Raw genomic sequence first — 22,774 nt, 5'->3', positions numbered from 1 at the left:
TGGCACCTGGAGGAGAATGTTCTGGACACACAAACGGAACACGTGCAGATGCCCAAGGGCCAGCCCGCCCGCACCCCTCCTGCGTGCTGCACCCTTGGCTCCCCCTCGTCCCCCTGCATCTCCTCCCCAGCACGGCCAGGTCTCCCCACGGCCTCGGAGCACGCCAGACCGGTGGCCGCTCCCCAGGAGCCCAGAGCCCCCTCCGGCCAGCACGGGTCCCCGCAGCAGGATCCTCGGCAGCACAGCGGCCTCCTGAGGTCAGGCCCCGTGCAGCTCCCGGGGCGACCACACGCGGAGGTCGGACCCCAGACGGCGGCGGGGGCCCGCGGTGACCTCGGGGCGGGGGAAGTTGGACCCCAGACAGCAGCCGGGGAGACACGGGGAGACCGCGGGGAGGGGGAGGTCAGAGCGGGTCCAAGGAGGCTGCGAGCAGGAAGCAGCACAGTCGGAGGCGGGTCCACGGGGCCCCACCGCCCAGGCCTGGCTCCGGGCTCCACGCAGGTGGGCCCCACGGGCAAGCGGCCCCGGCACAGGGCGACGTCAGGAGAAGCAGAAAAGACCCGCTGCCATCACGCGGGGCTGCCGTCGGAATCAGAGGCCCAGGTGGCCCGTCCAGGTCCCGGCAGCCGGACCCTTCACAGCCGGGGGAAGAGCAAGGACGCCTGCGGCAGAGGCCTGCATGTCACCTTTCCTTTTCTTCTTTTAAAATTGTATTTATTTATTCTTCTAATTTACGGGGGGAAATTAGAATTTCTTCTAATTTACCCTTCCTCCTCCCCGTGAACACAGGAGGCAGGGACGCGGGGAGGATGGAGCTGCGCCTCACCCGCACCACCGCCCTGGAGCCAGGTTCACCCTCACCTCCGTCTGGGCGGGAACCGGCCTCCTGGCTGCTGAGCCGAGCAGCTTTATGAGCGGGGCTGCAGAGCCTCCGTTGCCCCGAATTCCCATATTCACGGAGGAACCTTTTTCACTTGTTCACATTCCCACGCGGGCGGTGTTTGGGACAAACGCTGGTGCCTTACGCTTCTCCCTCTGGTCCACCCTTTCCCTGTACCAGAAGCAAAGAGGCTCAGGGACTTCCCAGACAGGATTGTGTCCACGGGTCAAGTTCCACGGCCGCCGGCCTCGCTGCTTCCAGCTACAGGCACCGCCGCCCCGCAGACTTCCCGGCCACCGCCGGCTCAGTGGCAGCAGTCGAGGTCACTCCAGGAGCGGTCCTTTGGCCTGAAGAGAGACAAGTTCGGTGCTTCCGAAGCAAGGGGCCCGGCCCTGCAGCCAAGGAGGTGCACTGCTCTCGGAGGGACGAGCCAGCACAGCACGCCCCTCAGGGCACCCCTGAGCCCCACAAGAGCAGAGTCCTCCTTGGCATGACTTCCATCCACACTGGGGGGGGACAAGGAGGCCCAGGGACAGGCCTCATGGTGAAGCTCCTGTGGCCAGCAGAGAATGCAGAGATCACAGAGGGGACAGGGGTGGCCGCCGACGTAGCTGCCACTGAGGAGCCAGGCCTTGCAGGAGGGGGCCCAGAGCGGCCGGGGTGAAGGCACCTGCAGCCCGGAGCGGGCACACTTCGGTGGAGACGAGCGGCAAGTGGCCAGCGCTGCCCAGGGGACACAGGGCTGTGATCCAGGAGGGTCACCCAGGGCCCCGGGGGCCTTGGGGAAGCACGCAGCGCAGGGCCCATCCTTTCCCTTCTGCCGCCTTTGCTTCCACCCGCATACGGCCTGCTTGGGGCCCGCGGCCGGGGGGCAGCCGGCGAGTCCGCTCGGTGCCTGTAGACGCGGACGGGGCCCTCCGGCAGCCCGGAGGCAGAGAGAGCTGCGCCCACTCAGGAGCAGGAGGCGGGACCCTATGCCTCCCAGCGCCCGCTGCTCATTATGAGGCCCCGGGAAACTTCAGTGAGGGTTTTTAAATTTCCTTTAAGTTTTTACATTCTGTTCCACAAAGAAAAGCTTCAGGTGTTATTATTGTGCCATTCCGTGATAAGGCAGGAGTAAGCACTAGGGAGGAAATGATATTACAAGGAGGGGTTCAGTTATAAATTATTTTAATGATCCAGTGGGGAAAAAAAACAGTGGTTTATCTCCCTCGACTCACCCTCATCCTCTCTCTCCCTGTTCCCACCAAAAAGTCAAAAACCAAGCAAATAAACAAAAATACCTCAAAGGGTATGAGACAAGGGAGGGAAATGCTTTTATGCCCTGGACCTGTGCACCCCTGGAAAAAGCAACAACAGAACAGGCATCCAAGGGCTTTTTCTACATCTAGATGTGGAAACCGCCCGACAGGCAGACGACAGGCGCCCGGAGTCCCTACAGGATCAGTTGTACCACGTTCCTGGCCAGCCGGTCAGCGGCTTTATTTTCAAAGCCCCACTACCAGCCTGATGACAAATCCGGGCTCTACACCGTAGGTTTTTTTTTTTTTTTTTTTTTTTTTTTTTGTCTTTTCTTTCTTTCTAAAACAGAATGCCATCCCATTAAAAAGAGAAAATCTGGCCTCTTTCAAACAGCCCATAAATATTTTATACTCTGCTAAGGGAAACCTCAAACAACACAGAACTATCAAAACGCTGCCGTGGCTAAGTAATCAATGATTTAATAAGCTCAAAAGGGAAATAAGTACCAACAAGCACACATCACCATCACCGCTGTGGGGTAAGGAGGACAGAGCCTTCGGTTCACGGCGCGGTGCTGCGTTTCAAGAACGCTCGACTCTCACCTCTACGCTTCCCCCTTTGGACTCACTGTCAACCTCAGCTGCTCAGGACTGGCGTATGCCGGGGATCACATTTCTTCTTGCTGAACCTGGGGCGGCAGGTGCGTCCCAAGTGCGTTCCTTTTCATTTGGATTTTGCAGACGGAAAGCACTCTAGTTCTGCTTTTTACCGGATTCTCTTGTTTCGTGTCATGGTAAGGGACGTACGTAACCCATCCAGAATCCCTAAAGCAAAGGACTTTCCCCTCGGACAATGTTAACCATATACAGGTAATTCATAAAGCTATTAAAATAAATAAAACCATTTGCACAGAAAACTATTACAGGCTCTCTGGCGATATATTAGACGGAGGGAGCCAAGATGGGCTCAGTAGCAATACTGTTTGCTATTAACTGGACTGTTCATCGCTATTAATATTACTAACGCCGCTATTGGCGTCCCCCGCCGTGACACGTAGTAGCACCCTGGCCCTGCTGTGACACAGAACATGGGCCTCGGAGCATCGGCCCTCGCAACGGGAAGTGCAGAGTGTACGGTGAGCGCTCCTTACCGGGAGGGTGACCCGTGCGCCTCTGCGTCCTGAGACAACTACCACGTTTAATGAGCACAGATTTTATGAACTATCAAGTCCCCTACGAAAGTGAAGTGTGCACCAGGCAAGGGAAGGGCAATGTTCATTTTGTTGCACCCTGAAATAAGGTTACTCACTTCTGCTGAACTAAAAAGAAAAAAAGGGGGGGGGGATCCCCGGGTGGCTCAGTGGTTTGGCGCCTGCCTTTGGCCCAGGGCACGATCCTGGAGTCCTGGGATCGAGTCCTGCGTCGGGCTCCCGGCATGGAGCCTCCTTCTCCCTCCTCCTGTGCTTCTGTCTCTCTCTCTCTCTCTCTCTCTCTCTCTCTCTCTCGATGTCTATCATAAATGAATAAATCTTTAAAAAAACAAAATAAAATAAAAAGAAAAAAAAAGGATTAAGTCCAAGTCTTCGGCTCTTGGTGTAATCCCCGGCATCCCCATTTGTCTTAGGCTGGAGATGACGTGACTGATTTTCAAAAAGAAAAAAAAAAATGTCTGGATATAATATATAATTAGAGATACTCGTTTTACAGTATGGATTCGGTCCAATTACAGAAACTATTTTCACTTCCCCCAAATTCTCATCTGTACCCTGAGCTTCCCCGTGGCTTATGGTTCTCTTACTACGAAGTGCTGCTTTTGCATTATTCTTCAAGAACATGTTAATGGGGGCACCTGGGAGGCTCAGTGGTGGAGCATCTGCCTTCAGCTCAGAGTGTGACCCCTGGGTCCCGGGTTCGAGTCCCGCATCGGGCTCCCCACAGGGAGCCTGCTTCTCCCTCTGTATCTGTGTGTCTCATGAGTAAATACATAATATCTTAAGAAAACATTATTGCTCACTAGAACACAGAGCAAGTTACTATCATCACCACAGCTGATGACTAACGTGCATCAAGAAGACACATTTATTTTACCTTCTTATTTACTGTATTTACTGACAGATAATTGAGGTCCGATATTTTATTAGCTTCGGGTAAAGCGCAGTGACTCGACACCGGGATGCCCTGTGAACTGCTCACGTGGGGCCGGGTACCACCTGCGCCAGACACTTCAAATGGTGCTGTGTTTCCCATGCCCGGGTTTTAGGCTAACCCGACCTCTAGGCGGATGCCACCAACCTCCGCCCTCCCAGCCATCACCTTTCTGATTGTTGTCAAGCCAACTGTTCTTAAAGTTAATTCAGACAAATGACATTTTTCACTGTCAGTGCTTTTCTCAATTCCTACTATTCTATACCGCATGGTCTTCGACTCCTCCTCATTGCAGATACACACGTTAATGACATTAAGGGTTAAAGAACTTGGGTGGAATGGCCTGGAAACCTAACCACGACTTCTAATATTTCTACAGCAAAATGTACTGTAGGTGCATTTTATGAATTATAACCAGCCTGTAAGCTCCAGACAACACTAAAGAACAGATGAGCAGACATAAAGCCGTAACAGGAACCCCTTAAGGCTAGTCCACTCCCTACTGTTTACCCAGCAGACGTTTCATATACAGAAAGAGCAAAGCAGGGAGCCTCATCAAATTTAATTCCAGATGGCATCTCCGCTGTCACCAGGCACCTGGCGCAAGTGTAATCGTATCCTCGGCACAGCACCATGATGATGCAGATAAATTTCCTTCCCCCAAAGTCCTTACTTCTATATTCCAGCGCCAAATATTGAGAAATGTGGTTGGATTTTCCAGCTTTTGCTATTGCATGAAGGCAAACGGCTGAGAACGGACTGCATTGTAACAAAGCATTTTTACATGTTGAAGGAAAAATGAATATTCACAGCATTTGCATTCAGGTACAAATGCAAAAAGCTCTCACGTATAAAGACTATAACCAAGTTGTTCCAGAGAGGGCGGGGAGACAGAGGGAAAGAAGAGGGAGAGGGAGGAAGGGGGAGACAGGGAGCCAGAAAGAGGGCTCTGCAGACACCAAGGACGCCTGTGGCCCCATTACCCGCTATCCGCTCCCAGGCAAGCTGTTTCCCAGTTCACTAAACCCATTAGCCACCGAGCGTGATGAGAACGGAACTGGCTCCCTTCACTCCCGACCAGCTCTTGCAGAGGGTGGTGACACCAGCACCTGCCCGCCCCGGCGCCCCCCCCCCCCAATGCTGTCCGCGGCGAAGCCCTCCCGAGTCTAGACGGCCCCTCAGGCTCTCCCGGCCACCCAGCCCTCTGCTGGGCCACCTCTCCTGTGGTCTTCCTGTGGCTGGTCTCCCCGCCCCTGAACTCGCCCTGCTGAAACCACAATCCTCTTTCAAATGTGCAGATCCAAGCCCGCTGCACCCCTCCTACCAGGAGCCCTTGGAAGTTCCCGCTGCTCTCAGCACTGGAACCTTGCCAGTCTGGGGTCTGCTCGCCCTGCTGCCCCGGAGTCCTGCCGCTGCCCCCTCCGGGCTGGTTCCCTGCCCATATCCCGGGGAGCACCCGTCATTCCTCAGCTGGAATCCCTCTGCTTCTCAGGATGGGGACACACGCTTCTCTTCAGGTCTCAGCTCAAACCTCTCTGACCCTTAAAGGTGAAGGTTCCCCCCTATGGTCCTAGAGGAGAGCATCCCAGAGGGGAGAGCATTCTGTACAAAGTGCCTGCCTACCTGCTTGTCCTGGGGGACGACGGCTGTGCATCCTTTTTCTTACTCTGTCCTTAGTGACTAACACTGTGCCCGGGACACAGAAGGTGCCCGAGAAGCATCGTCGAATGGACACCTCGGTGAAGAGGCTCTGCCCTGAGTTCCATGATCCCCAGTGTTTACCGGAAAAAACACTCCGGAACCAGCACCATGAGCACCCGGAGAAACAGGTCACAGCTTCTAGCCCACAAAGCACCTGCCGTGCTCTCACTTAGCAAATTCTTTGCTGGGTCACTGTCATGACTGTCATGGAAACTGAGGAAGGCCGCTCCCACCCGGTCTGAACCAGAGAAGGGCCCACTGGTGCGCGGCCCTTCCCCTCCGCGTCTCTGGCACACGCAGCCTACAATTCAAAATGCAACCTATCATTTCAAAAAGCACAAGTTACCTAGATACATTCCGGGAATTCAACTTAAAAAAAAAAATCAAGACAAAACCAAACTACTGAGAAAATCCAGCATTAAACGTCTTTCTTTCCCAAAGTAGGGGAAAAAAAAAAGGCCACAGCAGGCCCGCTGGCATATGTGTCGCCCAAGCCGCGTCTCCGGGTCACCTGCAGCCGGCTGGGTCCCCCAGCCCCCTGCAGACCCCCAAGCCAGGCAGTCGGGGCAGCGCACAAATACGCGGGGGCAGCGGGCACCACCCGGCTCCCGGGGGGCTCATCACGGCACCTTGGCGGGCGCCTCCTGGATGGTGCGCACGGCCGCTGGCTCTGCTCGGCTCGGGGCCAGCGGGTGCAGATGTAGGGGGAGGCCTTGGAGCCCCAGCGGGCGCCCCTCCGAGGGAGACCCAGAGCAGCTGGCGGGTCCGGCGAGAGGAGAGGGCACCCCCGAGGCCCCTCCACAGCTCCCTAGCACCCCGCCACTGCCCGCAGCCGCCCCAGGGCCCGGCCATTCCTCTCCCGCGTCCACCTCTGAAGCGGGAGGGGACGCCCAGGTGCACGCGGAGCCTGAGGTCTGGCATCCAGAAAGCTGAGCTTTGTCTCCTCTCCCAGGTGCTCACCTGGGAAGTTCTAGGAAGCACACTGCTTGAGCACCACTGAACGCATCAGGAGAGCACCTCTTGGGGCCCCTGGGGGGCTCAGGCCACTGGGTAAGCATCTGCTCTTGATTTTGGCTCAAGATCTCAGGGGCATGGGATGGAGCCCTACCTCGCGCTCCCTGCTCAGCAGGGAATCTGCTTGAAATTCTCTCTCGCTCTCCCTCAGCCCTACTCTCTCCCAAATAAATAATAAATCTTAAAAAGAAAAAAAAAAAAAAAAGTATGCGGCCTGGGTGGCTCAGAGGTTTAGTGCCCGCCCTCAGCCCAGGGCGTGACCCCAGAGTCCCGGGATCAAGTCCCACGTCGGGCTCCCTGCATGGAGCCTGCTTCTCCCTCTGCCTGTGTCTCTGCCTCTTTCTGTGTGTCTCTCAGGAATAAGCGAATAAAATCTTTAAAAAAAAAAAAAAAAAAGAGCACTCGTCTCTGTCTTGAAAGCTGTCAGAACAGGTATTTTCCCAACATGAAAGTAAAGCCGACAGGATCTTCTTCCTCCCTGGGCTGATGTGAAACCCCATGCAGAGCAGGGATCTGGTCCACAATGTGCCCACGGAGAAGCATGGAAGTCCTGACACAGTTTAAAAGTGTTGCATCATGAAAACCTGAGCTGCTCTCTCAGCATTAAACAAAACGCTTTTAATAAAAGAAATCATTTGAAGGAGCTTTGAGAGAGATTGCACGGAGGTTCCTGGCGGCAGGCTCCCCGGACCATGGAGCGGCGTCCAGGCGGGGACACGGCACAGCCACACGGGCCCGCGTGGAAGCCAGAGCCCGGGGAGGGAGCCTGGGGAGGGAGCACTCGTGCGCGGGTATTTCTAGCATTAACCCAAGGAAGTAGTCAGATGTGTGCAAAGATCTCTGGATAAAAACGTTCCCAACCATTATTCATAATAGAACGAAACAGAACCACCTTGAACATCTAACCACAAGGGAATACATAAATTATGGCATCTCCACGCAAGAGAATGCTGGGAGGCTACTAATCATCGTGAGCTAGATGAGCACTTAAAGGAAAACTGCCTATGATGTAAAATGGAAAGAGGTTAAAATTTTGTTTTAAAATACATGCAAAAAAAAAAAAAAAAAGAGGTTAGAAGAACACATGGCAAAATAAGGTACGGCCGTTACCTCTAGGTGGTGGGTTTGCCCATGATTCTTACTTTCTTCTTTTTGTTTAGTTTCCTCCCCTTTAGAATGAAAATGATTATAACTAGGATAAAAGTAATAAGTGTTGTTCTTTTGAAAGGAGAAATCTTCAAAAAGCCACAGGCTTTCCCAGTGGCTTTTCATGTCAATTAAAACTGTACATCACAATTCCATCCTTTCTAAGGCTGAGGAATGATCCGTTGTATGTGTATGTACCAGGTTTTGCTCTATGATATTAGCTTTTAAATCAGGCTTTAATTTTTATCAGGTCCGAACATCAAAATTATGGGCAGTTGGTATGATTGAAGGATGTATTTCATCAAAAGAATTAAAAACACCAGACAGGAAAACGAAAACAGTTATTTTATGCGGGAAGCCGAAGTCTCCACCCGGCTGGAAGCCACTACAATCTGCAACAGCAAGCCATGTTCTACAAGAAGAAAGAATAACAGGTACTACACAACGGGATAATAATTAGTGGCCCGAAACTCAGTGATCTGGGACCAAAAGTGCACGTGTCATTTTGCAGGATTCCTTAAGGAGCTCCTCCTCGGCCATCAGAGCGGGGCTGTGTGGGGCAGCGAGTCCTGCGGGCTGACAGACTTGCGCGCTGCCACCACGTCTGGTCACACGCACATGGCACTTGGCACTTGGCATGGCTCAGGGACCATACACACGAGGCCTGCACGCCTCCCTGTGTCACTGTACCCCAGGTCTTGGTTTACTTCTTTTACTTTGGAGGCTTTACTCACCAGACAGTCGGAGCGAGTGAGGCACGGGCGGGAGGCCGAGTGGTGAGCCCTGGATCAGGAGCCCGGCCGGAGGCAGCCACCCAACCTCGGGGCCACCGGGCGCCCCACGCCTCCATTTGTACAAAGGAAGGAAAACGAGCCTGCCAGGACCCCCCCCCCCCGAAGGAAGGCACCTTAAGCCTAAGTTGAGTAAGTAAGAATTCTAGAAGAGCAAAGGTGGCCTTGCAGCCGTGTGCAGAGGCGCCGTCACCGTGTCCCCGCGAGGCACTGTGGTGCCCCGTCCCAGCCGCTGCGCCCTGGCTGCCAGACCGCCGAGGCACTCAGGAGCCCGACAGCGCGCTCCCTGGCGACGAGCCGTGCCAGGCTCTGCACCCCCTGCCCTCCGGCCCGAGGCGCGCACGGCCCGCACATCTCTGGGGTCCGGGCTGCGGCCCCAGCGGCACGGGCGCTTCTGAAGGCACAACAGGCCCCCGGGGCCAGGTGGCACCGCAAAGGACAGAGACTCCGAGACCTCCCCAGGCGTCACGCCACATGTTTAAGAGACCAAGCGGGGATTCCCAGAAGCTTGTCGACGTGGGCTCGTTATCGCTTAGTTAAGACCGTGACCTGGAGTGGCCACAGGCGCGGGCACGGGACGACGGGACCTCAGAGCTCCCGGACCCACACCTGCTGTCCTGGGGCCGCTCACAGAATACGCCACCTTTACTCTCACATCCCAGGACAGCCCAGCCACAGGGCCACCTGCTGCCCCCTCCCACCTGGCTCCCTGGCCTCCTGGAGGAAGCAGCATTACACCTGCCGGCGGACAGTCTGCGCCTCAGTCGCTTCATTCCAGCTAAACGTCCTGAGGGGCCTCAGCCCCTCCCTCCCAGTCACCTCTGCAGCTGCTCAGCCAGGGATCCCCCTCTGTCCAGGCCAATGGGGCGCAGGAAGCGTGCGGTGAAGTGCACCTGAAGGTGCGCACGGGCGCCTCTCGCCTCCCCACAGTCCAGGGCAAGGAGCCACCCCCAGGCCGGGGACGGCTATGTCCCCTCGACTCGGGAGGCGGCCCCGCGTCTGTGCCGCCAAGCCCATCTTTACAGAAAAGCAGTCCTCTAAGCATGCCAAAGGTGTCAGACTCTTCGACAGCCTGGCCCATCTAAAGATCGCCAAATGCCACAAAAAATGCAAAACCAGCAAGGACCTGGGAGCTGACTTAGACCAAAATGTACTCCCCTAACTCGAAACAAGGCTGGTCCATCTGTCCCGGGGATCCCGGGGGGCATTTCCTGAACCAGGTAACTCATCGGGGGGAGAACTTACCCCCACCGCCCTGAGCAATAACCAAGTCATCTGCCTTCCCAGGGTGGACTCTGAAAACATTTTTGGTAGAAAGGGACAATCGCAAGGAAGCAGCTGAGCGTTGTGACGCACGGTCCACTAGCTGACCAAGGGCACCGTCCTCTCTGTCATTTTAAGCTCATCTGTCCTCAACCGTGAGCGGGATTTGGTTGGAACAGCAGCTGAACGATCCCAAACCATGGAAATAGCAAACACAAAACAAACCAGCAGTTCTGAGGGTGGATGGCTTGCTATGCAGGAGTCAGACATGTGCCTCTTCTGTGACCCTCCAGCCACCTTTGCAGGTGGGGCGCGTCCCTCTTTGGTGACAAGGGCATTCGCAGCGGAGGAGGCAGGCGACCACAGCCGGAGGGCGGCTCCGACCCGCCCGACTGCGACTTCCGAGCATCCTGCGCGTGTTGTCACGGACTGCACTGTGCAATTACACGTGTGCCCCGTGACGGCAGAAGTGACCCGTGTATGTTTTCTTAACCGGGACCTAAGCGACCTGCGGGCAGGGCCGTGTCGAAGGCGGCAGTGCCTCCCCTGTTCAAAGGTCACTGCTCCATGCCGACTCTCAAACACAATCAGTGCAGGTAGGAAAACAGGGGTCATGAGGTGCATACGCTTTGTCCCAAAGGAGGCCTCCAAAATGATTTACTCTTCACGTTTCATGGAATTCTAACAAGCTTTGGTGTCTTAGGCCCCGGGCAGATAACAAAGCAAATAATTAAAAAGTACTCATCTTGTATTACCTAATCTGTTAATTATTATTTTGTTATTTCTATTGTCTTGGTCGGTGCCAAACTCTAAGTATTTTGACTATCACCTGTCAGCAGACATCCCCGGTTTCTCAGCACAGCAGAAACTTATAAGACACCAAGAAATGTCACAGCACCTTTTGCATACTGTATTTACTGAATAAGGCGGACAAATACGTGATACGCATCTCCAGCAACAATAATTCTCAGACTAAAAAAACAAAAAGAAACCAACAATTTGCATTTTATGGGATAACCTTCAGTTATCAAGAAAGATGTGCAATCCTATAGGCAGCTCATGTCCAGATAATGTCGCAGAAAACAGAGTCCTTGGTATTTCTAGCGCATCTCCACAGCAACTCAGGGAGTCACAGGGAGAAAAAACACCAGATTGACTTTTTTAAATATAGGCATCACCCAAGTCACTCTGGGATGAGTTTAATGAGGTTTATTTATTCCAACTCCCACTCACAAAGGATGATTTTCCACACGGGGTCTCTCAGCCTCCCATCCCAACACAGCCTGCCCAAAGTCGGACGGGGAGGGCCGGGGCACGGGAGCCACAGCGCTGAGCACGGGTACACACCGGACTTGCCACACTAAAGGAGAGAGACGTACCGTAAACCAGAGGACTCGGGACTCACAGCTTTCCAAGAATTTGATTCATTCCTAGAAAGATACTTAGATGCTGCCCCCATATATGAAGACTTTGATGATCTCTTGAAGGAGAGGCTGGGGAAGAAGCATTCTGACAAAGTGGTCGTTAGGTCAGTCATCAAACCCGTCAAGAAATAAATAAGTGGAGGAACGGGCCACAGGCCGATAGCTCCGTGGCTCCAGAAATAATCTACCTACCTGAGTGCATCGAAAGAGAGACACTTCCAATGCAGATAAACATCTAAAGAGAACTGGCAAACACCCTGGAGAGCTGAGGATCACTTGGACTAAGGAGGTCACAGTGTCCTTGACTAAATACGGACTGCCAGAAAAGAGTGACCTCATTTTCCATGTATGAATGAGAGACTGAAATAGGCACCAAATTACGCGAGGCATAAAGCCCGAGGCCGACAGGAAAAACACATTATCTACTTAGTACACAAAGATGCTCACTGAAACTTTATATCGCAGGAAACAAGAAGCCTCAGCATTTAAACAAATGGGGGAAGAAACCGTTGAAGGGGATTACGAGGCACAGACTTCCAGTTACAGAACAAATAAGTCGTGGCACAGCACTTGGGGCACCGTGGGGCACGGTCAACAGCACCCTGGCAGCGACTTGCTCTCCTGCAGAGCGCGGGAAGGCGGAGGATGGTCAGATCACTATGCTGGACGTGGGGAACCAACGCCGCATTGTATGCCAACTGCTCTTCGATAATAAAAAGGCATAAAAAATAAATACCATCACGAAAAGTAGGCACTCGGTAAATAATAAAAGAACAAACAAAAGAACAAGAGGAGAACATTCTGCAAAGGGAATTACGCCGCTATAATTGGATACGATGCTTCTATTTAAAATCATACCTAGGAGCACCTGGGGGGCTCAGCGGGTTAGCGCCCCTTCAGCCCAGGGCGTGATCCTGGAGCCCCGGGATCGAGTCCCATGTCGGGCTCCCTGCAGGGAGCCTGCTTCTCCCTCCGCCTGAGTCTCTGCCTCTCTCTCTGTGTCCCTCATGAATAAATAAATAAAATCTTTAAAAAATAAAATAAAATAAAATAAAATAAAATATAAAAAATATAAAAAATATAAAAAATAAAATAAAACAAATAAAATAAAATAAAATTAAAATAAAATAAAATAATAAAATCATACCTAGGAGCACCTGGGGGGCTCCGGCGGTGAGGCGTCTGCCTTTGGCTTGGGTCATGACCTCAGGGCCCTGGGATCCAGCCCCACACCGGGCTCCCCACTCAGCGGGGTGTCTGCTTCTCCCTCTCCCTCCCCCCACTCGTGCTCTCTCTCTTTCAAAGAAATAAATAAAATCTAACAATAAAATAAACTCATACTTAAATACTTGTAAGTGATATGGGAAAATAACCTCTGTGTTCTGCGAAACATATACCTATCTCAGTTACATTGAAAAAAAAATGGGTAGGTGACATTCAAAATGTTAAATAAGTTTCTTTCTTCAGGATGGAATCAGTTATTTTTAGTTTTGTCCTCCATTTTAGACACTTCACCACTTCACCAAACTTTAAACGGCTGGCATGTATTATTTTTATGATCCAAAAACAATTAATGTCATTTTGAATGTCATTAGTTCCATTAATACAGAATAGATTGAAGGGAAGCAAGTGTCCCCCCAGCAACTGCTTGGAAACTTGGCGTGAGGTTGCCATTTCCGTCTCTGGGTACTTTGCAAAGTGGAACGTGGTGGGCAGCTCTATTATTACTTAAGGCAAACTCTGCCTGGGGAGTCTCTTGCATCACTTAGGGACCTCGGATAGGGTCCCTTCCCAACACTGGCCAAGGTCAGACACTCACCCTTTTCATTCTTGTACCTCCTGGTCTGGGGTGGGTGAGGGGATATATTTTTTCTACTTAGTAGACAAAAAAAAAAAAAAAAAGACACTTATTAAACTATTTTTCCTGGGCCTCTCCTTTTCCCCATTTTGTCATAGGGATTTGAAACACTTCTGTGATAGCCTCAGGCCAGGTTCCCCAAGTTAGAAAGGACTCTGCACGTCCTACGACCCAACTTTCTCTACCAGTTGTAACAATCCTTATAGGAAACTCTTCACTCCCACATAAGACCTTTGAGTCTTTGAATTATCGCATTGGACCCAACCAGTGCAGCATTCAGGGCAATCAGGGAAATACCCACGGTTAGGGTTTTGTGCGAGAGCGAATTACCCAACAGAACACATGCCTCCTTAAGTTTAGAGAACAAGTTCAACCTTGTCTTCTCCTTTGAAGTCTTCATAATGAAGTGTATTTAACACTTTAAGCGTCATTACCCTGAAACAAAGTTCACCTACTTATTCTACATAATTTGGAGAACTTGGCTTTCAAGGAATTCAGGGACTTTGCACCAAGCTTAGTTTTAGACAGAAATGACAGTCTTTGACCACGGTGACACACCGGAGCCACTTTAAAGAAATACATTGTTCGAAATCTATCTCAGCAGTCTGTAGTGCTCTGGAGAAGACGACTAAGTAATTTCTAAATAATTTTATTGCAAAGTGTCAGCTGCTTCTGATCTTTTCCCTCCCTTTTAACCGAAGGCAAAATAAGATACACTGTAATTTATCAGCGTGAATTATCTGTATAATTTGGTTCTTCTGTGAACCTCCTGGTCACCATCCCCTGTTGCTGAGAGCCCCTTTTATGATTGTCTTACATCCTAAAATCCAAAATTTGACACCTAAAATTAAGTTTAAGCCCAGACTGGGAATCAGAAAAACTAGAGCTTATTCCTAAATTTCTAAGAACTTTCCGGGCGGATTTCAGCAGGCGAGCCTGCCGGAGGAGGCAGAGAGCAGAGCGGCCAGGAGCTGAGCAGCTCTGGGGGGTCCGGGCTCCGCCCCGTGACACCTGCGGGATCCCCAACGAGTCCCCCAACATGCCCGCACCTCTCTGTCTCCTCGCTGATACCACGTGCTGCACCGAGTGAATGCAAGCAGTTAATACCTTTGATTTCCAATCTGTAGAAATAGAGATAAAACGATAATTCTAGATTTCATCATAAGGTGTCCCTATGCACCTACCAGGGCTCTACAAACATTATTTTAGTTTCTGCAATAATGGATCTATTCTCATTGTTTCCTACAGTGGTTTCGTTTAATATTAAAAAGCAGGTTATCCTATTCCATACAGCTTTTTCTTCCCCAGGAAGGAATCAACCTTCCCTTACCCCCAGCAAATTACTGCCACCATCAAAATTTTAAATGTGATCATAGGTTTGGCCTGTCTTGTTGGAACACTCCACGATATTTGGGTTTCCTCCCTGACTGAGCCACAGAGTTATAGGGAAATCTATGTCCAACAGAATGTCCATCCATCAGGCTCCTCCCCGCCCCTCCCCCACGCACTGACAGCGCTGAGATAATCCATGACTATGTAATTCCTTTACACAACCACATGTGTGCTGTTTCTTGAAATTTCAGTGGGAATCCTGTATATAGCTGGATTTCCATTTTAAAACTTCTGTCCACATTTTGTACAGAAACAACAAACTGGAGCACCTGGGAGGCTCAGCGGTGGAACGTCTGCCTCTCTTTGGCCCAGGGTGTGACCCCAGGGTCCCGGGGATCGAGTCCCATGTCGGGCTCCCCGCAGGGAGCCCGCTTCTCCCTCTGCCTGTGTCTCTGCCTCTCTCTCTCTCTCTCTCTGTTTCTCATGAATAAATAAATAAATCTTCAAAAAAATTTAAAAAAAAGAAACAAACTGAGACGTTTATAATCATGAAAAAAAGACATCTACTATCTTTTGTTCTTGACAGAGACTTAAAAGCTAAAGAGATGTTTTACAATTTTATTTTTTAATTTTGCCTTTCCTGATCATCTCCAGGGTGTATGACCCAAGGGCTGCTTTGACCTCCTTGGTTACCTCTCTACTTTAAGATTAGTAAATTCCTGAAACACGAAGGATTGTTCACGGAAGGCAAGCTGTAATACACCTGCCCACTCTGAGAGAAGAATGGTAGAGATCTGCACGCGTCCGTCCAACACACGATTAAAAACCCATGTCAAGAGCAGTGCATTTTCTGAGGTCTAAAGTAGTCCTACTTTTGCAAATAGGTTCACTTTCCTCCTCTCTGTTGTGCTGTAAGGCAGGTGGGGTAAAACGCACTTGCATTCTCTCCCACGGGGGACCAGGTCACTCGTCTACCGTAATTCTTTCCCTTCAGGTTATGAAAATGTTAAGTTCTGTCCCTCTAACCTTGTTTTGCAAAAACAATTATCATGTGATACCAGATGGCAAAGGATGGTTTTGGAAACCTATCAATTTCTTCTCCCCACCCCTTCACCCCTAACTCTGACAAACTATCTCTACCACCAGGCAGCCTGAAAGCTCATAAAGACACTGGCGCGTGAGCGATGAGGGCCTCAGACAACACTTGTTGATAAAACTTCTGCGCAAAGAGACAAGTCTTCTCGTGCTTAGCTCCTGTCTGCTGTGATAATTAGGTTAGCGATGTTTTAAGGATGCGGTTGCATTATTAGACCCCCTGGGATAAACCATGTGTATAACCGTTTATGTCAACCCTCCCTCTGGTGACCTCAGGAGATCCTTTCCCTTACACTAGAATCAAATCCTTGTTGCATCAGCCCGGCATTAAATCAAGGCCTGTGTGAGGTAATAGTACGGCATGTTTCAGGTCGTTTAGTCACAACACAGCATACTCTCACCTCCACCAGTTACCCCGTATAATTCTCTTTCCGTCCCTCTCTCACTCGTGAGTGTGCGCTCCCTCTCTCTCTCTAACATGCACGCATACACACACAGACACTACAACAGTTCAAGGAGAAGTGATCTGGTCAGCAGCCCGGCTTTCTGACAACCTTTCGAGGGTAGCTCCAAAAAAAGAAGCCTTAAAATAGTAAAAGGTGCAGGTGAACACACAGCACGTGGCTCATCTAAAATGTGCAGGCCAGTGTACTGAATTCAGGTCCTAAAACCCTTCCTCGGATTATACGAAACACTTGAAGTCACCAGTTAACTATGACAGAAGGGAAGCTGGGTAGAGAGGAGGTGAGACAGCAGAGAGGCCCTTGGGGGACCCTGGTGAGCTGCTGCCAGGGCCCAAGTGGCAACAGAAAAAAACAATATTTCAGCAAAGGCAATCTGCTGGCTTACCAGACAAAGGTCTCTAGAGACCGTACCATCTCGTGAACCCTTCTTGGCAAGACAATTTGAAGTAAACCGTAGCTTACAACGTGGGCTAAGCATTAGGGAGCCTAGCAGAAGTTCTGAGTCGGGAGGAACAAATTCCAGCAGACACCCCTCACCTGGAGGGATCCCACACACCGCCTTCTGAAAGGGCACCGACAGGGGTGCATGTTCTCTACGGATGTTCTTAGAAGCCTCTTGACTTGGAGGAAAGGAGCTACCGGAGTAAGGGCGAGGCCACGCGGTGGGCACCTGCCACCAAGGTGGCCCCGACCTGCCCCAGGCCTGGCCGCAGCTGCATCCCGCTGGAGGCCCTGCGGGGACCGCTCCGCAGGCAAAGTGCGGAAACCCGGTGCCCCGCTGCTGGCGTCCGCAGCGCTGGATTTGCAATGACGCCACATGGAGAGAAATGGGGGAAAACACGAGAAACAAACAAAAATGTCCAGACGGGAAAGAGAGAGAAAGGGAAGCACCCCACACCAGAGAGGGCCAACGGCTGGCGCGTGAGGACACATTCGGGGCACCCTAATCTAAAGCTGGGCAGAAAAAAAAAAAATCGGAGGTACCTGGGAGATCCACTTGGATACATTGTAACGCGAATGTCCCCGCGGTCGCCATCAGCCCGCAGCGCGGGGACGGGGACGGGGACGGGGCGGGGCGGGGCGGGGGCGCCCGCAGCTCCCGGTGCTCGGGCCGCGGTTTACATAACAGCCCCTTACGTAACCCCCGCCCGCACCGAGGCCCTCCTGCGGGGCGGCCCCGGGCCCTCGGGCTTCGGCCGCTTTCCAGGGGGGCTGCGAGGGGAGAGGTCGGCGCCGGCAGCGGCAGCGGCAGCGGCAGCGGCAGCGGCAGCGCGAGCCCGAGCCCCAACCCGAGCCCGGCCCCGGCCCCGCGCTCCCGGGTGGAGGGGCCCCGGGGGGAGGGGCTCCCGGCAGGTGCTCCCCGCGCCCGTCACCGGCGCCCGGGCGTCCCAGGCCCAGGGGGGGCGCGGGTGCGGGTGCGGGTGGGGGCGGGGGGTGATGGGTGCGGGGAGGGTGATGGGGCGATGGGAGGGTGATGGGGTGCAGGGGAGGGTGATGGGGCGATGGGAGGGTGATGGAGGTGATGGGAGGGCGATGGGTGCAGGGGAGGGCGATGGGCGCAGGGGAGGGCGATGGGTGCGCGGAGCGACGGGGTGCGGGCGCGGCGGGCGCGGCTCACCTGCTCCCCGAAGTCGATGGCGATGTTGGTGATGCCCAGGGGCACCAGGAAGCGGATGAGGGGCCAGTAGTGCGTGAGCGCCGGGAATTTCACCATAGTCCCCGCCGTGGGCCGCCCCCACGCTCATGTGCCGCGGCGCGGGCTGTGGCGGGTCGGGTCGGGGTCGGGTCGGGGTCCGGGTCCGGGTCGCGGTCGGGGTCGGGTCCGGGTCGGGTCCGGTCCGGTCCGGGCGGCGGTGCGGGCGGCGGCTCTAGCAGCAGCGCCGCGAGCCCGAGCGCATCCCCGCCGGCCTCCCACACAACAAAGATCTGCCGGGAAAAAAAAGAGGAGGGACGGCGGCGGCGGCGGCGGAGGGCTCCGCGGACAGCGGCTCCATTATAAGCGCGCCGGGGCCCGGAAATAAATAAATACCGCGCACGAGGCGCCGCCGCCGCCGCCGCCGTGCGGAGGAAATCAGGGGCGGGCGCCGAGGCGCGGAGGCGCGGACCCGGCGGCGGCCGGGCGGGGGCGGGGCGGGGGGAGGGCGGGGCGGGGCCGGGAGGGAGGGGCGGGGCCGGGCGGCCGGGGCTGGGGCGGAGGGGCGGGGCCTTGCGGCCGGGTGGGCGGGGCCGACGCGGAGGGGCGGGGCCGGGCGGCCGGGAGGAGCGGGGCCGGGCGGCCGGGGCTGGGAGGGGCGGGGCTGGGAGGGAGGGGCGGGGCCCAGCTGCCGGGAGGGGCGGGGCCTGGCGGCGGGGCGGGGCGGGGCCTGGCGGCGGGGCGGGGCGGGGCCGGGCGGCGCCCTCCTCCCCCGCCGCCGCCTGCGCTCCGTGGCCGCGGGGGGCGCTGCGCAGGCAGAGGCCGCGGGGCGGCCGCCGAGCCCGGGGGCGCGCGGGGTGGGCCTGGCGGGGGCCCCGGGCGGCAGGAGGGGCGGAGCCCGGGGTGGGGGTCCCCGCGGAGCCCGGGAGCGGCCGGGCAGGGACGTGAGCGCGGGCGGCGGAGGAGCGGGAGCCCCGGGGCCCTGGGGGGAGGGCGGGCGGGGCGGGCCTGCTTCGGGCCCCGGGGACCTGGGGCGGGACAGACGGGCGGCGGGGGCTCGGGGGGCGCTCCCGGGGCGCGGTGGGGGGGGGCTCCTGGGGCGCCGCGGGTCGCGGGGGCGGGGGGTGCTCCGGTGGGGGGAGGAGTCCCGGGGGGTCGCGGGGTCACGGGGGTGCTCCCGGGGCGCCGGGGGTCGTGGGTCGGTCCCGGGGCGCCGGGGGGTCGCGGGGTTGCGGCCCACTCGCAGACGCAGGAGGGAGGAAGGAGGAGCCCGCGGTGGGGGCGGGGCGGGGCGGGGCCGGCACCTGCGGCCCAGGAGCGCCCCTGCGGGTGGGCTCGGGCCTGGAGCCCCGGCGGCCTCTTGAGACCCTCTTGGGACCCGGAACCTTGGGGGAGCGCGTCCACCCCTACCGGACGCGAGGCCTGCAGAGCTTCATTTGCACGATGAATTAAAGCAATTCCTTGTCAAAAGCAATAAAGTAATTTTGCACCCAAGAAGGAGCCTGCTACCTCACACTCCGCCTTGCGAATGAGCTGGGTGCCCGGGCTGGAGGCCTCGGGCGTTCCACGATGTATTTACAAGTATTGAACGCTTCCCATACTTCGTGCCCTCCGAGAGACCTTTTAAAATTCCACACAGTCCACGCAAGGCCTTGAGAAAGAGGAGGACAATTTACCCTGTGGCTCTGCTGTAACCTCCGACGACGTCCCCTATAATTAAAATGAAAATTTGGTAATTATTAATTGTGTTAGGGGTGTCCAGTAATATTATTTAAAAGACTCTGCAGCAAAACAGGAAGTGCCCGTGTACAGGACTCTCCTCCATAGCAAGTTCCTGAAAGGTGTGTTTTAATGGAGCCAAATCCTCTGCGCCATATACTAAGAGAGCTTGTTATTTAAAGGCATTCTCGGGGCAGGAGTTCTTTTCTAAAGCAAATATCACCTTATGGTTTATCCACTGTTACCCTAGGTTTCCATGGGCTTGTTTTACTCAAAGCAATCTAATTGCACTGACCTTTGTCTGGAATGTGGGGTTGATGAGGTCTCCGATCAATGCTCATCAAGCCGGGTTTGCTTTGGCTGCTCTCTTGACGAGGACCTGCCTGCAGACACAGGCCTTCCCGCCCAGGGGGCACGGTGGGAAAGGCCCGGTGAATCCATGAAGGGCCGTCTTCCTTTGCGAGTACTCTAGAAGTGTACTTTTGTTCTTTTTTTAAGATTTTATTTATTTATTCATGAGAGACACAGAGAGAGGCAGAGACACAGACCGAGGGAGAAGCAGGCTCCATGCAGGGAACCCGACGTGGGACTCGATCCTGGGTCTCCAGGATCGCGCCCTGGGCCAAAGGCAGGCGCTAAACCGCTGTGCCACCCGGGCTGCCCCAAAAGTGTACTTTCTAAATGAGTGATCTGACAGTGTCATCTTTGATTATGGCAAAGAGCACTTTTTAGATTTGAGAGGCCTCTGAGTTTCAGTTGCCCTGTGGCAAGGTGGAAAGACAGGACATTTGATTATTTCTTCTGTCAAGGACTCAATCAGAGAATTGATTTCAAAGGGAGGTTTTGGCCATTCTTTAACTTCCTCTCTTCACTTAGTAGTTGTTTGAAAAGATAACTCCAGAAAAACAAGGGATGATAATGAAGTTTTCTAAGTGTCATGGAACCCAAGAAGAGATCGTGGAGTCATCTACATTGGATTCAGAGTGTTCTCTTTCAGGGGATATAGCTTTCTCGTCAATTTACAGGTTTTTTTTGACCAAAGGACGTTGCAAGGTTTACAGGCTCTACACTGGAAAGTGTAAGGAGAAAATATACACATATAGGAAAAATGCCAGAAGAAAATATATCCAGCTATTTACAGTGTGTAGCTACAGCTGCATAGTATTATTAGTTTCCTTTTATACTTTTCAATATTTAACACGATGGGCATAGAGCAGTTTATATGAAGAAAAAGTTTTAAAAAATACTTACAAAATGTCATCAGAAGTGCAAGTGGGCATTGATTTTAGAGCTTTGGAAAAAGTTAACTTTGCACAGAAACAATTTCACAGATGACCAGCCATATACCATTGTTTTAACGTTTAAAATTATTAACTCCAATTTTTGAAGAAGCTAATTAAAAAAGAGAACTAAAAGTTACTTACATGTGTGTCTTTTTTTTTTTCTTTTTCAGGAATTGATCTTAAATGGCTAAGGACAAGTTACCCCTATATCTGTTGCAAAGAACAGAATAAAAGGTCGTGTCTAAAATCATCCGATTCTATAACTCGGATTTCCTTAACTTGAGGTGCCCACTGGCGGCAGATTGGAACGGTAGCCACGGACAGGAGCTGGAAGGAGATGTCATAAAGATTTGTGTAAGACTGACTCTGTAGAGCTATCTACACGGGTCACACGTATTTATGGTCTATCATGGAGTTCATGTAAGCAGCCTAACAGATCATTCTAGGGGAAGGATTAGTTCTGGATATTGGTGTCTAGTTTTGAAATGAGTAGGGGGCACCCCAAAGTAGGCTAGTTATAAGGTCAACCTTACGGTTCTACATTGGAGCCTCATACAATTTTACTGCACGGCCCATTGGGGGTGCGGCGTGGGGAAGCCTCTGATTTCTAGGCTGCTTAATTGAGTTCATATGAATATTGTTCCGTTTGATGAAGTCATGATACCTGCTCCGATCCACGCTTCCAGAGCGCAGGAAGGAAAGTTTTCTCCTCCCCTTCCCGCCAGCTGCAAGCCTGACTCTTGCCATCCCTGCGTCCTTCTGGCCCGAAGCCTTGTTACTGTGCGCCTGGGCCAGCGATCAAAGCCAGGGTTTGTACTCTCAGCATGTCCCACCAATAGGAGGTAGGAGGTGAGTGGCATGGGTAAACGGTCCAGAAATTGAACTTTTGCTATACATAAACTAGAATTAGGTATTTATATTGTGCCAGGAGTTAACGGGTCTCACTCTTCATGACTTCTTTAATATTTTTAAAGGGACCACACGGATACCTCCAAATGTTGAACTGCACAAAGGAATGGGGACTATTTCTAACATGCTGTTAATGAGTGGTCTGCAGGATATTTTGGTAAGTGAAAAAAAGCAAAGTGCCAAACTGAAATGGTATGCATTGGGGGGAGGGGGTAAAATGGGAGAGAAATATGAATATGGCTGTGCATACATGCATGTATTTGCTTGTATTTGTGAATAAGTCACACTGGAAGTATAGTCCACAAATGTTTCAAGTGCTTATCTGCGGTGAAAGAAAGAGCACAGGGTCAGATGGGGATGGAAGAAGGAATTCTCTGAATGTATTTTGCAATCTAATTTTGGCTTTGGAAACATTCATGTTTTAAGTGTCGAAAACGTAAAATTAAGTCAGAAGAAAACAATCATGGGCAGCAGACATACACGTCATGCATGTTTTTTTCTTGTTTCGTCCTCTTTGATTCTGAGGAAAGGATTTGAGACAGCTTTAGACAGAGCACAGATATGATGCATTTTATAAATTTTGTTTTGCTAAAATTTTTTGTTTGTTTGTTTTTGTATAACTGCTAGGGAATAAGACATTCAGGGAGCCTCTAGCCAGGCCAATTATACAACCTGATGACATTGTGTATTGGTAACTATTAACTTATTTTGTGTTTTAAAAGTGACTAAAAAAACAAGAGTAAGCTTTGGGGTGGGTTCTGCTGGTGCCATTCAAAAATACCAGCCACTAGCACCTTTCAGGATTCGGAGTCTGGAAGCGACGTACTTTATATAGGTGAGCACGTGATGATTCGCTGGCTCGTATTTGGCTCGTGA

The 22,774-nt window shown here is 52.9% G+C and overlaps 1 protein-coding gene and 1 long non-coding RNA gene across 3 annotated transcripts in view; one reads left to right on the top strand and one right to left on the bottom strand.

The window, feature by feature from the left end:
• ANKH (ANKH inorganic pyrophosphate transport regulator) overlaps positions 1–18,422 on the bottom strand; it is a 116,086-nt gene extending 97,664 nt beyond the window's left edge. Inside the window, exon 1 of one of the 2 annotated variants that reach the window (XM_072825067.1) lies at positions 17,973–18,422. In XM_072825067.1, the coding sequence (XP_072681168.1) occupies positions 17,973–18,068 (96 nt within the window). In that variant the 5' untranslated portion in view covers positions 18,069–18,422. Of the gene's footprint in view, positions 1–17,338; positions 17,444–17,972 lie in introns of those variants that run through there. The other variant, XM_072825068.1, reaches the window with a different exon arrangement.
• Positions 18,423–19,256: 834 nt separating this feature from the next.
• LOC140632754 (uncharacterized) lies at positions 19,257–22,454 on the top strand. Its single transcript, XR_012030447.1, has 3 exons — positions 19,257–19,828; positions 21,160–21,838; positions 21,964–22,454. It is a non-coding gene; the product is annotated as an uncharacterized lncRNA (long non-coding RNA).
• Positions 22,455–22,774: the final 320 nt, after the last annotated feature.

This window comes from Canis lupus, chromosome 4 (assembly GCF_048164855.1).
Source record: "Canis lupus baileyi chromosome 4, mCanLup2.hap1, whole genome shotgun sequence".
Taxonomy (NCBI): Eukaryota; Metazoa; Chordata; class Mammalia; order Carnivora; family Canidae; genus Canis; species Canis lupus.
Note: the sequence above shows the minus strand (reverse complement) of the source record. Positions and strands in the feature narration are given on the sequence as shown.